This window comes from Rhinolophus sinicus, chromosome 3, assembly GCF_057876585.1.
Source record: "Rhinolophus sinicus isolate RSI-liver-muscle chromosome 3, RSI-T2T, whole genome shotgun sequence".
Lineage (NCBI taxonomy): Eukaryota > Metazoa > Chordata > Mammalia > Chiroptera > Rhinolophidae > Rhinolophus > Rhinolophus sinicus.
Genome location: NC_142503.1, coordinates 157,562,619 through 157,578,692, shown reverse-complemented (window position 1 = coordinate 157,578,692; position 16,074 = coordinate 157,562,619). Strand labels below are relative to the sequence as shown.

The following is a 16,074-nucleotide window of genomic DNA, read 5'->3' as shown; positions in this document are numbered from 1 at the left end:
GAGCAGTGCTTGGAGAACAGCAGGGTAATGTGAGAATGTGGGAAAGCAGTGCACACTGGGCGACTGGCACCTGCACATTTGACCTCAGGCCCTCTCTTCCCTTAATGTGGCTCCCACTCAGCTTAGGTCCCAGCAGGAAGAGGACGTCTTTCCTGACCACTGTAAGTGCATGCGCACAGCCCTCCTAGAGTCCTTAAGCAGCCCAGATCAGATCCTGAACCCTTCCGTGCCCCATGATGCTTCGCTTACAGCTGTGCAGTCAGGAGAGGTCAGCTGACCTTCCTCGTAGACTGAGCCAGTGACAGTGACTTTCTAACTGCTGGGGTGACCCAGGACCTTCCTTGTAGGGTTTGTAATAGACAAGGGGACCTTTTCTGAGCCTTCTGGGAGGTGGTGTTAGACAGCAGTAAAAAGGATGGAAAGTTCTTCCACTAGTCTGAGGGAGAAGAAACAGGGCGATGCCCTTACCATACACCTCAGTTGAGTGGGGGCCTCCAGCTTCCTCCCCAACACGCCAGAGCTTGTCCCTTACCCACTGCCCGTGTTGCTCCTGAGCCCGGGAGTGCCGGCCCTGTCACCTAAACTCCTGCCCTGACCCCCGCCCAGCTCCCCCAGCACTGCCCCCTCCTCCAAGCAGCTACGGGCCGAGTCCACAGCTTCCCACTCCCCACAAACCCACCCAAATTAGATGAATGCTTGGCAGTCTCTTCCTTCCTTGATCCTTTTTTCATTTAAGCATACTGGTGTATATATTTACAAATAATACAGAGGATGCCAAAAAATGTATACACATTTTAGGAAATGAAAACTATTAAAATTGTGATAGTCAATATATACCGATAACAAAAGATGACTACAAGTCACATGTGACTTCTGCAGTTACAAGAGGTGCTCAAAGTGGTTACCATCAGCGTCCAGACGCTTGTGATTACCATGAACTACTGCTTGAGCAACGCTGACCGAAGTGTCCACTTGTGCACATTTTTGTGGCACCCCCGTATATGTTCCTTGTATTAAAGTGAGCTAACAGCAATAAGCAAAAAGAAAACTTAGTCTCCTGTAATTTCATCTCACAGAGATAACCATTATATTACTTTCCAGACTATATACACACATACATGCATAGATTTTTTTTTTTAAAGAACTGATCATAATATACATACTATTTTGTAACGTGCTTTTTTCATCCAACAATTTATAGTGAATGTTCTTCATATCTATTTCTACACTGGTCACTTTTTTTATGTTCATCGCTTTTTAATGGCATTTACAAGACAAAACCTAGTATTGCAGTCGTAGATACATTTGCCTGGCCTCTCCTAAACAATCGAACAGTCTTAAAGACCAGGGACTTCGGATTTTGCAGCTTTGGGTCCCACCTCATCCCTACTGCCGCCGCAGTGCTTAACACGTAGTAAGTGCACAAGAAATGCGTGGTGGGTGAAGGAATGAGAATGGAAGTGGTAAGGTGGAGGCTCTGGAATCTGAGAAAGGCAAAGGGACTCTGAATTACCTGGAGATGTTCTCTGGGGAAGAGATTCCTGCAGCCTCTAAACCAGCCACTAAATTACAAGAGCATGATGCACAAGGCAGAACCCGTGGACCCTGGGGCGCAAGCAACCCATACTTGTGGGCAAGACTCTGGGTTTCCCAGTTCAATCAACTGAGTTTTCTCCTAAGAGGAGCAAATAAATTCCAAGGTCAAAGAAGCCATGCAGTACTTACCTCATTGACTATGTAATCCAACAACTCAAAAATTGCCATGGGAGGTCGGCTGTCCATTCCATAAGCTACAGATTTCAATAAAAAGAAAGGAGAAAACCCTTCTCAGAAACAGACAGGAGGTTATTTGCCAATAACAGGTTAGGAGTTGGTCATGGATCCCGAGGACCGGCACAGGGTAGTGAGCGATACACAGAGACAAACAGCCATAGGTCAGGCCTGACCCCACAGAGGACCAGCAAAGGCTATAGTCAGCGGCCAGGGTATGAGACTGGGCTCTGCCACATCCAAGGTTTGTGACCTTGGGCAAATCAACTGACCACTAAGCCTAGGTTTGAGGTTTATAAAGTAGAGACAGATGATAATTAACGCCTGCCCTTCCTCCCTTATATTGAGAGGAGCAAATGAGACAGTACTGAGTAACTAAAGGACTTAGTTTTCATTCTCCCTGAACTTGTGTTTCTTCCTTTTATTCCCCAGAGTCACGGGCAGCCTCAGGGGCCACCGCCACCAGCCCTTCCAAGGACCCGCCATCAGTTACCTCCAGCCCCAAAGACTCTCTCTCATACACGCCCTCTCCCATGTGGGTCTCAGGAGGGTAAAGACCAGGTCTCCCTGGTCAGACAGGAACGTCCTGGCAGGAGCTGTATTAGAAGAAGATGGCTGGGCCAGAACCTGCCAAGCACCAGCTTTACTGCACAGTATTCACATTCAAAGAGGCAGGCCGAGCTGCAAAGTGCTCCCTCCCCACCTCGGGCCAGACCTGGCCACTTACTAGTGTACGCAGCCTTGGTAAGTCAAGCGCTCTATGCCTCAGTTTCCTCATATCTAAATGGAGATCACAGTGCTCACACACAATTGCCTTTCTCATTAGAGAATGCTAGGCGAATCCCTGAAGATAGAAAGCAGATGAGTGGCTGCCAGGGGTGGGGTAAGAGGAGTTGGGAATGAATGCTAATGGAGGTGGGGTTTCTTTTCGGGGTGATGGAAAGGTTCTGGGGTGACATACTGGTAATGGAGGAATATACTAAAAACCACTGAATTGAACACTTTAAAATGTGCATTTTATGTTATGTGTATTTTACCTCAATAAAAAAACACACCTACCTATAAAAAAGAAAATGTCATTTTAAAAATCAGACAATGCATGTAAGTGCTCGGTGCCGTGCTGGGAACATAGCAGCACTCAACAAATGGTAGGACGTTGTTGGTAATAACCGTAATTTCCTACGCCCACCAGGAGACTCCTGCTGTTCTCCCTGACCCCAGCCTGGCGTCCAGAGACAGGGAATCGGTCTTGGGAGAATGTGCAGATAATCAGCCCTCCAGAAATGCCCAAAAGTAAGGGACCCTCCCAGTCCAAGCTGGGGACACTCACAGCTGAGGGGCCTCCCAGGGGTCCTCGGCCTAGGCGGTGTCTCAGCCGCATCTCCCTCCACCTGGCACCCAAACAGCAGCTCCAGCTCCTTGGCATCGGGAGGGGGGATGGGGTACCTCCCAATCGCCATCTCAACCAGCGAGAGCCCCATGCTCCAGATGTCCGACTGCACCGAGTAGTGAGTCCCCTGGAGTCTTTCCGGCTGCAGGAGAGACAGACATAATTAGGGTCACCTGTGAGCTAACAGCCCACAGAGAAGAGGGATGGGGGAGTCTCATGGATGCTCGAGGGAGCCTCAGGACGTCCTGCCCGAGACCTGCCTACACTGCAGGAGGGTGGGCTCTCTGTCCCAGCCCCGGGTCTGCTGATACAGTGTATCTTCTTCTGCCCCTTCCTTTCCAGATCTCTCATCCCATTTCAATAACCTTTTAAATTCGGCCTCTCACCTGCCCCCAAATACTGTGCTTCCCAAATCCCAGCCAGCTGCCATGGCTCTGGCCCCTCCTCAACACACTGTCTCCCCTATAACCTGCCCTAAACAGTATCCAACCTGTGTGAACTCTGGCTGCTGCTTCAGCTGTGGTTCCAGCTTCGCCCAGCCCGACCACTGTCTTGCGTGAGTGGGGCAGCCCGTCCAGAGCCCAGCAGGAGAGGCTCACTGTGTTACCTGAGTCTGAAACATGAAGCTTCCGGAACATGGGTCATGAATGAGGTGGTATGCTAGGTAGAAAGAACACTGGCCTGACGAGTCAGGAAAGCTGAGTTCTAAGTATAGCACTGCCATCTACTCACTGTTCTTGGACAACATGGAATGGTAGAAAAGGCAAAGAATCTGGGGTTAGGAGACCTGTGTTCAAGTCCTAACTCTAGGGCCTCTAAGCTACGTGACCCTGAGCCTCTGTTTCCTCATCTATGAAACGGGGCTCATGATAATGGGAACAGGAATGTAACAAAATACCTGCTCTCCTCACTAGGATTACTGAGAAGGTCAAAGCAAATGAAAACGGATGTGGGATCTTGCAAAATGCTGTACAAATACGAGTTGTTATTGGTGGGAAAAGTCAAAGAAAAAAGTATATAGTGCTATATAAAAGTGTCATTTTTATTGAGCATTATTTGAAATAGCACATATATTTCAAGAACTCTACAAAAAAAAATCTTTATTCTGACCATCATACATTTATTTGAACAAATTAACTTCTCCCATAGGATTTTTCTCTAACTCCAATGCTGAACTATTGTGGAACTGACCACATAACCACAAAAACCCAAACCATTAAAACCTGGAACAATAAGTCAGGCCTGTTAATTGATTTTGAATGTGCACGTTGGCAGTTGAGTGGTCAAGGATGCTAGCTGCTCAGTTTTTAGACATGTATGGAAGAAGCAATGAGGGGACGACAAGGAGAAAAATGGAAGAACGCTCTGAAGGGCCCTGGCTTTCATGTGTCGTAAGACTGGGTTGTTACTGGAGGAGAATGGAGATGTGGGTCAGCAGCAGCTGAGTGATGCTGACAGTGAGTGGAGTGGCGGTGGGACAGGGCAGGCGAGAAGGAATGGACATGTGGACATGCACTCCCCGTGGGGAGGCAGGAGCAGCTGACAAACCCCACCTGAGAGGCACGTGTGGGCGTGCTTGCAAAGGGAGACTTACTGACAAAAAAGGGACCTCGCTTTCAATCCCAGCTCTGAAAGGTAAGTGAACAGGTCACTTAACCTTCCTCAATTTAGAGTCCCTCATCTCTAAAATGGGAATAATCTTTACTTCCTGGGACAACCTCATTGATCAAAGGAGATCACTCAAGTGCTTAAAACAGAACACCTAAAATGCTCCCTGCGCTAAGACGCCCTGAGCCTCTGTGGCTGCCCCCCAATCCTCGCATGCACTCACAGTCACCTCCATAGCGTCCTCCCCTGCCTCCCCGCCTCAGCCCTCACCAGTCACACTTCTCCCTTCCTGTGTTGTCCTCAGCAGTGTGCTAGCCATTAACCCACCCATTCAGTCAACCAAACATTCCCTGAGCACCCACTGTGTGCCAGGCCCCAAACCAGACCCTAGGCCCTAATCCTGCCCCCAAGGAGCTCGCTGTATGGAAGAGGGAAGAGAACAAGCTGGTGCTGCCATGGGCATGGGCACAGCCAGCCACGCACAGAGCTCTGGTGATAGTGGGAACCACTGAAGTTAGAAGCAGGAGGGAAGACCTCCATGAGGAGGCATCAGCTGAATTAGAGCAGAGACGCCAGCCAAGGGACCAGGGAGCTATGCTGTGGTGAGACGCAGAGGCAGTTAACTGGGAGACATGTGGTGAGGAAGGAGAAGAGGCTGGACTGGGGAAACCATTCTGAATAGACTCATACGAGTCAGGGGCCACTGGATGCTGAAAGGATGGGGAACTAGAAAGGGAGGCTGATACTCAGGTCTCTACCTTGGGAAACCAAGGAAACAGTGATGCCATTTATTAGTAATGGAGAGAAAATGTGGGGCAGTATTGGGTGGGGCCATTTCTTGGCATGTTGGGTTTGAATTTCAGGAGACAATCAGGCAGAGGTGTCCAGAGGGTAGATGGAGCTCACAATCTCTTCAAAATGGAAGCTCTGGAAAACATCCGAGTGCTGGCGACAGTGGAAGCTGTGATCTACAATCTCATCTAATAAGAGGCCCAGTACCCCAATTATGCTCCAACGCCTATGAAAGGCTGAGACCCCCATTAGACTACAATCTCCTCAAGGAGGAGACACAATACCTCACCCCCTCCCATCTCCCATCACCAGGCTCTGCCTTCACAGGGAAAGGCACCTACGTGGCTCCTATCCCTGACCAGACGAGAAGCTCAAGAAAAGGAACTCGCTGCTCATACCGACATGTAGGACCTTGTGCCCACGAAGGAGTTGGCCATGGAGTCGATGAGCTGCCCGCTAACCCCAAAGTCACAGAGGTTGATCTCCCCACGAGAGTTCACTAAAATGTTGGAAGGCTTGACATCTGCAGGGAGAAAAAAATAGAAAACTAGGGAAATGATACAGGTAGTCTGGGAGGGAAAAGGTCAGCGCTCCATAGGTCAGCCTTGACCATGAGTACCAGGACATACCCCACCCCACCATAGAGCCAGCCCTCAGCTTGCAAACACTGGACACCAAGGCCCTTTATTCCCCCTTGTTCAGGGTTCGAGGCAGGACTGTCGGGAAAGGACATGACAAGCTGCTGGAGAAGCAGGACAGAAAGCCAAAGGATTTCCACTCTGAGAATCCACACGTGGCCAGATGACCCGCAGGAAGGAGTCAGTTACCACGCAGGATCAAGATTTCAAAGTCTATTGCTTCAACCAGCCCTACTGGCGAGACACAGTATCTGTGCTTGGATCATAAGGCAGGAAGGAAAACACAAATAATAAGACCTGTATGCTTGCTGACGCTATAGACCAAAGACTAAAGAGGGATGGAAAGGGGTGCGACTTCCTCTTCTTGACCTCAGTTCCAAGCACAGACCATGAATGGGGTTTATGAATATGTATTGGCAGGTGTTAGGAGGGGCTGACATGATTCTCTTTCCCCGAAGTCATTTATTTCTGTAACAGCCGACACAGCTGCATCTACCTGTTAGTCAAGGAGAACCCCTCTCTATCAGAGAACTGGGGAGGCCTGAAAAACTGCTCCTCAGGGTGGTCAAGGAAGTGCCCCCAATACCAGTTCTGTCCCCCTTCCTTGCATGTGGACCTTCCCCACTTCCCACCTTGGCTGCCATCACCACCACCTCTCCCTTTGCAGAGAGGGGTAAACTTTCAAGTGTTTTTCTTCCACCATCTCCTCTGATTCAAACAGCTGCATGTACAGTGAGCAGACCAGAGCCAAGAATTTTCATTTACAGTTGGCAAAACTGAGGCTGGGACTTCAAAAAAGTCCCCAGAACAGGGTTTTATAGTCAGACATCAGCAAACATGACACCCACTGAAGAGCAGGCCACACCCAGGGGCAAAAATCATAAACTATGACAGGGAATCTTCGACAGAAGTAACATAGACACTATATAGAACATCTGGAGAATCGGGAAAAAAACCCAAATCCCCATAAGTCAAACCTACCAGAACCACTATTAACATTTTATTTTTCCCTTCAATACTCTCATGCAAAAGCATCTATTTATTCTTAAATGGCGTCTAACAGGTGTATTGAAGTGTTTTTACACAAGCAAATTGAAAAACAGAATCACCATCCTATCGCACTGTCCTTCCCCTGGCCCAGCCCCCCTCGCCCCGCCATCTCCAGCCCAGAAGGGTCATAACCCCATTCCCGCGCCAGCTCTAGCCCCTCTCCACCTGCCACCAGCTCTACACAGGAGGGAACAAGTCGGCTGTCTGCCTCACACTGTAACCCCAGAGCCAGGACAAGACCTGGCGAACGGCAGGTGCCCCCAAACACGGGGAATGACTGACCTAAAGCCACCATAAACCAATGCACACACTTCAAGCCATCTGTGTGGTCTTTCTAAGACCCAGCCCTCATAATGTCACAGGGTATGAGAACACAGGATACAAGAACTTTCCACCCCTCAGCAACCCTGTGTCTCCTACACATAAACTTTCAGAATGTAGGCCTCAGGAGTGGCCTTAGGGGCCCTCCGGTTCCTCCCTTCATGGTGGAGACAAAATGTCTAAGGCCCAAAGGAGTCTAGGACTTGTCCGAGGTCAGACAGCAAAAATGGGGTAAAGTGGAACCAGAACTCACAACTTCTGACACCTAAATTAGTCCTGTCCCCAAGCGCCTTGCTCTTGCTGCCATATTACTCAGCGGTTTCACTCATTCACCTACTGTTCACTGGGCACCTACTATGAGCCAGGCATCAGGCACCACACCAGGGAGACGACAGCGAGCAAACTGATCAAGTTCCCAGTGAAAAATGAAGCTTACATTTTAGTGTGAGGAGACAGACAGAAACAGACTGACAAGAAAAGAACAAAACCACGCAAGAACACAGACCGTGGGGGGTGCAGCTGTGACATGGCAATGAGGGAAGGCCTGTGCGGAGAGGACCCAGCAACAAACCACCTGAAGGAAGTGAGGGAGTGAGCTGTGCGGCCTCCTGAAGAATTACTGCAAGCACACGGGGAGATCACAAGCTTCAGGAGCTCAGGGACTAACTTTTCTTTGGTTTCTTTTCCATGCCTGCAATTAGGACAGGCCCAGACAAAGGCTTTAACCAGGGGCCCTCCTCTCCACAGCGCTTGGCCCTTGTCAAACAGAGGGCAGAGGTGTGCACCCTGGACGTCGGTGCTCAGTGTCTGGAAAGTGCTGCTGAGGAACAGCATAGCACTGCATGAGCTAGGCTGTGACAGCGCTTCCTGGGGCCTGGCGGGGCCTGGCCTGGCAGGAACAGCAGGGGGGGGGGCACCATGAGCCCCTCTCCCACTCTCACTGCAGGGGGGGGGCACCATGAGCCCCTCTCCCACTCTCACTCATGCCACAGCCCTTCATTCATCCCTGTGCCGGCACCACCAACATGGAGCCCTTAGCTCCCTCACCTTCCGAAGCCTCCCACGGCCTGTTTGGAAAGGACTTGTTAGGCCTTGTTTTAGAGCGAAAGAGCAGAGGTGGCTGAAGGGACAGAGATCTGTATTCAAATCCTGGCCCTGCCACCTGCTCTACATTTGGCCTTGGGCAAGCCACTTCACTTGTCTAGTCTGTGGTTTGCCTCTCAGAAAATCGCAGCTCTCGCAGCCTCTCCAGATGGAGACCAGGATCAATCTAATGCAGTGTGGGCATTTAAATAGCACACCATGTGACAGGAACACAAAGAACGATTCTTTCATAGGCTGTGCGCTAAGAGAAGGCAGCACCAGCGCCTCCCCCAGGCCTGGAACTCCTTCCTCTGCGGCTCAGACACTTCTCTCCAGACTGCAGCTGCTGCTCAGGAGTGGCTGCACTACCTCTGCAGCTGTCCTTGTATCTGAGTTCCGTTCACATGGCAAGCAAGCCTCCTTTTTTTCAAACTTACATAACACTCTTTCCTCCATCCCTGGCCGTCAGCTCCGGCTTCCCCCACCCGACCCAGGAAACAGCACTGCCTGGGAGGCTGCAAAGATCCATGATGGGGTAGGGTCTGAGAGGAGCAGACGGAAACCCTGAGGGGCGTTGCCTTGCTTGGACCAAATCCATCCTGGGAGCCAGATGTACTGCACATGGACCCTCTTGATGACCCAGGAAGCCTGACAAGAAGTTGCGTGGACACAAGGGGATACATACTAAATCCCTCAACTCCAGAGCACATAGCTGGAGCGCCCAGGCCAGGACAAGCTCCTCCCTGGCAGCTCCAGCCAAGTCAGGCTCTTCTCTGGGGGCAGAAAGGGGTACACGTCAGACAAGGCCAGAGAGAGACTGTCCCCTCCAACTGTCAGCATCCACATCTGCTTTCTATCATCATGACCCCCTCCCTCCTCTGTCCCTGCCCCAGTATCTCCCTCCTGCAGTGGGACAGCCCTGCCCAGAGCCCGCAGTGGCTCCCACCTGCCTTACAGCAGTGCCCAAGCCCCTGGGCCTGCCTTTCCAAGCCCTCCACTGTCCTTCCTGCTCTCCAACGTGTCTCTACGTCCACCCCCTCCAGGCTCCTGCTCACCCACCTAACTATGCTGGTCTTGGGCTGTTCCCTGCATTTATCACCCACCCTCTCACCTCTATTTCTAGGTGCCTAGTTCTTCTGAGTTCCCTTCCCAACTTGGAATACTGCCCTGCTCCTGAAGCCCAGGGTCTTAACTGGCTTCCTCCCACTTCTTTCCGGGTTTCCCCGAAAATAAGACCTAACCGGGAAATAAGCCCTAGCATGATTTTTCAGGATGACATCCCCATAAGCCCTAATGCGTCTTTTGGAGCAAAAATTAATATAAGACCCGGTCTTACTTTCGGGGAAACACGATAGCAGCAACCTTAAAACTTGTTCAAATAACAGGCCCAGTGCGTCCCTACTTCCTGAAGCCTTCTCAGGCCTTGGGTTCTCTTTCTGATCCTTCAGTATCAACAGGGTGAGGCTGGGAGAAGCCCCGCACCTGGTGGGCCAGGCTACACTGTGGAAGCATCCGCCACTGCCTAAGTTCTCAGGCTGACAAGCTTCCCTAGAAACTGCTGACGCTCCGGTTTCACACGCCCATCCTGCCCAGCCTCTGCAACATGAGGACAGGTAAACCCCCTTCTCCAAAAATGGACACAGAGGTTTTATGAAAAACAAAGTGGAAGAAAATATGTTCTTCTCTGATATTTTCTTTCTCAGAAATAACCATTGTTCACAGTCCGCTGACATCCCCCCAAGAGCACACTGTTTTTACTTAATTTGTATCTCTTTACAACAAGGGGTTTGGCTTAAATAATTCAGCAGGTCATCTGTTTACTCTATGAACACTATACAGTGGCTGCACTGAAATGAGTAGAAAGGACACAGTTGCTGTCCTCAAGGATGTTGCCACTAAGGGAGACAGAATGCAACAAACAACAAGCACGTGTGCACGTGTGTGACAGTAAGGGCAAAGAGAGACACAGGCAGGGCATTGTGGACTCGGTCTAAATTCTTCTAGCCAGCCAGGATCCATGCCAACCTGATGAGCCAGCAAGGGCCCATCAGGCAGACGAAGCACGGGGAGCATCAGCCCCCACAGGTACTATGTTCAAGTAACCTCACTGGGTTTGGTTTAGGCTAATATTGTAAGAAGCTGCATTCCCCATTGGTGGGGGGCGGGAGGAAGACAAGATGGAAGAGGTGGGACATGGAGGAATGGAAGGGCAGAGGAGCAGGGGAGGCAATGGGGAGCATAAGAGAAACAGAAAAGGAGAGATGGAGGGTAGACGTAAGGGCCCCAGAGAAGCAAGCTGAGCAACACTTGGACACCACACTGGCTCATCTGTGACAAAGGCTGAATCCAAAAGTAAGATGATCTTGAATAAGTGAGAGTTAAAGGTTAAAGAGAAAAAAAAAGATTTTTAAATGGTGACTCTAGACTTCAAATGACCTCTTCTTAGCATCCCTGGTAGAGCCTTAATAACCCTTCTCTAAAGATGAAGAAACAGAAGGGAAGGATAGTTGACCCGAAAAGTCACAGAACAGTCTCAGAGCCACTTCCAGTCATCCACGGCCTCAGAGCTAATTAAGTAGCAAAGATAATTAAAATTCAGAGAAAAATCCCAAACCTTTCGATTAGCATGAGCTGTAACCTCTTTTTCCCACCCAACCTTCCCCAAGAGCATTAAACAGAAGCTCCAGCGTCCTCCCCTGGCTGCCTTCTCCCAGCTAAGGGGAACGGATGCAGCTAAAAGACTGGGGTGGGAGGATGGGGGGCCCAGCAAACCCAGCCAACCTAGGCAGACACCACAATAGCTATGGGTCATTGAGCACCTACCAGGCCAGGCCTTTTAAATATATTGTCTTCTTTAATCCTCACAAAAATAGTGTGAAGCAAGCATTATAAACCCTTGTGTGCAAATAAGAACACACTGAGGCCCAGAGTTATCGGTTAAAACTACACTAACGGCAGAGGATGGAGAAGAACTCAGAGAGTCTTGATTGATTATCCAGAGCAAATGGCAAACCACAGTGAGCTGTACTCCAAAGTTTCAGAAAAGCCATTTATTAAGTTGTAGGTGAAGGTGGCCGAAAGGCACCGCTTGCAGTTATAAGATAAGCAAGCCCTGGAGATGTAACGTACAGCAAGCATGGTGACTACAGTTAACAATACTGTATTGTATACTTAAAATTTGCTAAGAGAGATCTTAGAAGTTATTATCACAAGAAAAAAATTGTAACTACGTGTGTTGATGAATGTTAACTAAACTTATTGTGGTGCTTATTTACAAAATATGTACATATAGCAACTCTGTTATACATCTAAAACTAATACAACGTTGTATGTCAATTATATCTCAATTTTTTAAAAGTTGTGGTTGGGGAAGGGGATCACTCCTGTTGTACAGATGGAACAAGCTTAATCTGGGAGAAGGATGTGACTTGGGGTAGGTTAAATTCCTTGAAATCTGCTTGAGAGAGAAAATAACTCCCTGCTCTGGTTTAGTAAGTGAGCGCTTCCTGCTGGGCTCCAGCTCGTTATCCTCCCTGACAAGTCTGACTGCGAGACGCAGCGGGAACTAGAGGTTGTTTCCCAGCTCCTTCTGACTAACAACTGAGTTCAACAGGGAGCCTTCCCAGGAGCAGGAGCAGGTGCCAGGTCCTAACAAGCAGCTATTTTTATCTCTCTTCACTTTCAAGATTTTTGCAACTAGGGAGTTATTTTCTCTCACAAGCAGACTTCAAAGATTTTAACCTACCCCAAGTCACATCCTTCTCCCAGATTAAGCTTGTTCCATCTATATAGCATGAGTGACCCCCTTCCCCAACCACAACTTTTAAAAAATTGAGATATAATTGACATACGACGTTTGGATTACTTTGGGATGTATAACAATGAGTTGCTCTATGTACATATTCTGTAATAAGCACCACAATAAGTTTAGTTAACATTCATCAACACACATAGTTACAACTTTCATTTGAAATGCTTTCATTCTCTACTCTGTGCGCTCCTCTCTGCAAATTCACCGCTCACATCTAACCCAAAAGGCACACAAATGTTGACAATTAAACATGAGATGATGTTGCAAGAGTCAGTATTTGGTTTTCATCAGTACAAGCCATTCCAAGAAATGGTCTAAATTTTAAAAATAGAATGTAACAAAAGCTAGAGGAAAACTATAAGGGTTACACTACAGAGAGACAGAAAGAGGGGAACCAAAGGAAAGAGGGGCAGTAAAGGAAAAAGCTTATGGGTCCTAGATCCCCTGATCTCTCATTTCTAATGATGCATACTTGTCAGAGCAGCCCAATTTAACATACAGAAATTAAGGCTCAAGTGAAGTCCCTTGCCAAAAGTCATAAAACAACCTTTCTCCTAAAATATCTGCCTTAAAGCAGTGTATTTCCCTCTCCAGACTGTCTAGGCTATTTCAGAAGACAAGCAGATACTCAGTCTATCACAAAGCCAATCAACCACCAGTGGGCAGGAAAACAGTGGTGGCTAAGCTAACTTGGATAGTCATCATCTGCTACTCAAGAAAGGAAAACCAGCTAAAAACCTATTTTGACCTGCTGAAGACAGTCTGCTCAGCAGGAGACGGGAAAAAGAAAGACAATGGAAAAGAGAAGGTAGAGCCAGCTGGAGATCCGTTCATTTTAAAATGAAGAGTGGGAGAGAATTTCTAGGAAATGTCACTGGGTTTATGGTGATCCAAGCTCCACCAAAGCAAGGCATTGCCATGTGTGCCTGGGTCACAGCTCAGCATGATTCACCACAGAAGTCTGGAAAGGAAGTCAAGAGGCCGCTCCCCAGCCATTCCTAGCTTAGCTTGGGACAAGTCCCTGAAAGAAGCACTAAAAGAGTGTGATTGACAATTTAAGGACAAATGTAAGCAAAGTAACGATGTTCCTCGTGTAGTCTACAAAGAAAAACCCTCTCACCCCCCCAACCCCCCACCCCCACTCATTTGGAAGAAGTGCTCTTTCTTCCAGCTGCTTCAGATGGAGACTGACCACCTCCGCCATGATGCTTCCCTAAAGGGAGCTGAGGAAGCCCTCTCCCTCCTCCAACTTCCCATCTGCTTTGCTTGAGGAGCTAGAGACAAACTCATCTAGAAGCCATAATCCATCGCTATGGATCTAGGAGCTGACATACTTCTAGAGAGAACGTGACGCTCACTTCTAACCAAGAGACCAGCATACTGGATTCCAGCTACTTACTAGCCACTCTCTGGTTCTCCCCATCTGTAAGGTGGGGCAGTCTAGACAGAGTTCAAAGGAATCAGCCTCCCTGTAGATTCACTGCCCCCTTGAGACTGTCACCACATGGCTGGGGGAGGAGACTGGTGAGCAAAAGAAGCAGAAGTGCAGCCAGGTGGCCTCCTGGACACCATGGCAACGTACGGATCAAGGCACAGACAACGTCCTCTGACACACCCACAGGGACTGCGCTCAGGACAGAACCCTGTGTGCAGCATCAGGGGCCACCCTTTCTGTCTCAGGGATGCCTGGCAACATGCCAGAAAAGGCCTGGCAGGCAGGACAGTGCTTTGAAAGGATTACAGAAGCTACTCAGAAACTCATTACATGTGAGTCTACTACCAACAGCTCGTAAAACAACAACAAAACAAAAACAAATGTGGCTGCTGCAGATCTTGCCTTTCTGTGCCAACAGGAAGTCTGAAGAGAGGAAGGTTTCAGACGTTGAAATCCTGACTATGGCTGAGGACCCAGTTCCTCTGGAGACGCCCCGCTGTTCCCAGACTAGGATCCAAAAACGCTCTTCTAGTCTCCAAGGAAGCTTTAATGTCATTCTGACCTGACAGCTCCCTGTTGTTATAACTCTTGATCCTGGGCAATAAGGAACTCTTTTGCAGTGCACTCCAAGCAGGCAGCCCCAAGGTACAAACTACTCCAGCTCTGAAGAGAGCCGTCTAGCTTGCTCCAATTATAGTCTGGCTCAAAAACCCAGGCTGGCTTTCTCAGCACCCTGCAGGCCCAGGCTACCAATACTTGGCGTAAAGATCTAGCAGGCTACACTCTGCTTCACCTGATAGAAGGGAAAGCAAAACAAGCTGAGGTAGAATTTAACACTGTTCTTAGCCAGTCACTGATCATCAGCCAGCAACCCCAAGGCAGGAATAATTTACGGGCTAAATTGTATGAACTCCACATTGATCTAAACCATGTAATGCTTCTCCAGGGTCTCCATCAAAATAAGACGTTGGTCATTAGAAGAATGGTCGTTAAGAAGAGTGGTGGACTGGAAATGCACATCACTGCTTTAAATGGACTGAATCAGAGCTGTATTCTAGTCCCTTCTCACCACCCACTCACACAGTCTATCTCACAGCCTAACCGCCTGGGCGTCAGCCTTGGATGAAGTGGACCTATGACCTCCTGCCACAGTAAATGGAAAGACTACACAGAAACCTTTGTAGTTAATTCCTGTCAGCGTTCCGGGGGCGGGGGGGGGAACCCTCTCCTACCTATGCCATCCATCACGTTTTCATCACGAACTTAAAGCTGAGTTTTGTGATTAAATTCTAAAGTTTCCTCAGTCAGAGGATTCTTCTTCCCCTGAACCCAGTGGTCAGGAAGCTTTTTCTATAAAGGCCCAGCGATCAAACATTTTAGGCTTGGAGGGCCACACGGTCTCTTTCACAAGCTCTGTCATTATAGCCCAGAAGCAGTTATAGACAACACTTACACAAGCATGCCTGTGTTCCAATAAAACTTAATTTACAGACACCAAAATGTGAATTGCACAGAATTATAACGTCACAAAATTCTGAAAAGGATTCTTAGCTTGCAGGCCATACAAAAAACAGGCAGGGTGGGCCAGATTTGGCCTGCAGGCTGCCAGTTTGCCCACCCCTGCCTTGAGGGCTTAATTATTGTTTTGGTTTATGTTAGCAGTTTTTTGTCCTTCTGACCCAATGCTTTATAGTACTTATAATGGAAAAACTGGTTTTTTCTAATTTGCTTGCTTTCAGCATCCATTCCTCCTCCCCATCTTTAATAGAACCCCTTTTTTTCACTTGAGATATACTCCTCCTCCAACAAGTGTTTCTCCTGGGGTGTCAACCAAGACACCTCATCTATCCCACCACTGAGATGGGCCTATCACCCCGGATGGCCAACCAGACTACTCTAGTTCCCTGAACACAATGATTGGTCCAGGAGTGGGTGGGCACTCCAAGCAGAGCCAATCAGTAGTGCAAGCACTGATCTGGATACAGAGGAGAGTGGGCGGAGCTCTTTCTCAGGGAGAGAGAACAGTAAAGACTAGATGTGTGTGTGGGAGGGTGCGGAGGGGGGGGGTGTTAGTGAGATCCATGCTCCCCCCAGTGAAGACAGTCAGACTAAAAGGAATCCCACACAATGAAGAGTAAAGGAGAGAGGTAAAGAGAGTCCTGAGACTGGCATTCGA

General features: G+C 48.8%; 1 protein-coding gene across 2 annotated transcripts in view; it reads right to left on the bottom strand.

Annotated features, from left to right (window-relative positions):
- MAP2K1 (mitogen-activated protein kinase kinase 1) overlaps nt 1-16,074 on the bottom strand; it is a 70,651-nt gene that overhangs the window by 3,616 nt on the left and 50,961 nt on the right. For both annotated transcript variants that reach the window (XM_019725605.3, XM_019725606.3), the window contains exons 6-8: nt 5,959-6,083; nt 3,101-3,302; nt 1,726-1,790 (exon numbers count right to left, since the gene is read on the bottom strand). In XM_019725605.3, the coding sequence (XP_019581164.1) occupies nt 1,726-1,790; nt 3,101-3,302; nt 5,959-6,083 (392 nt within the window). The remainder of the gene's footprint in view (nt 1-1,725; nt 1,791-3,100; nt 3,303-5,958; nt 6,084-16,074) is intronic.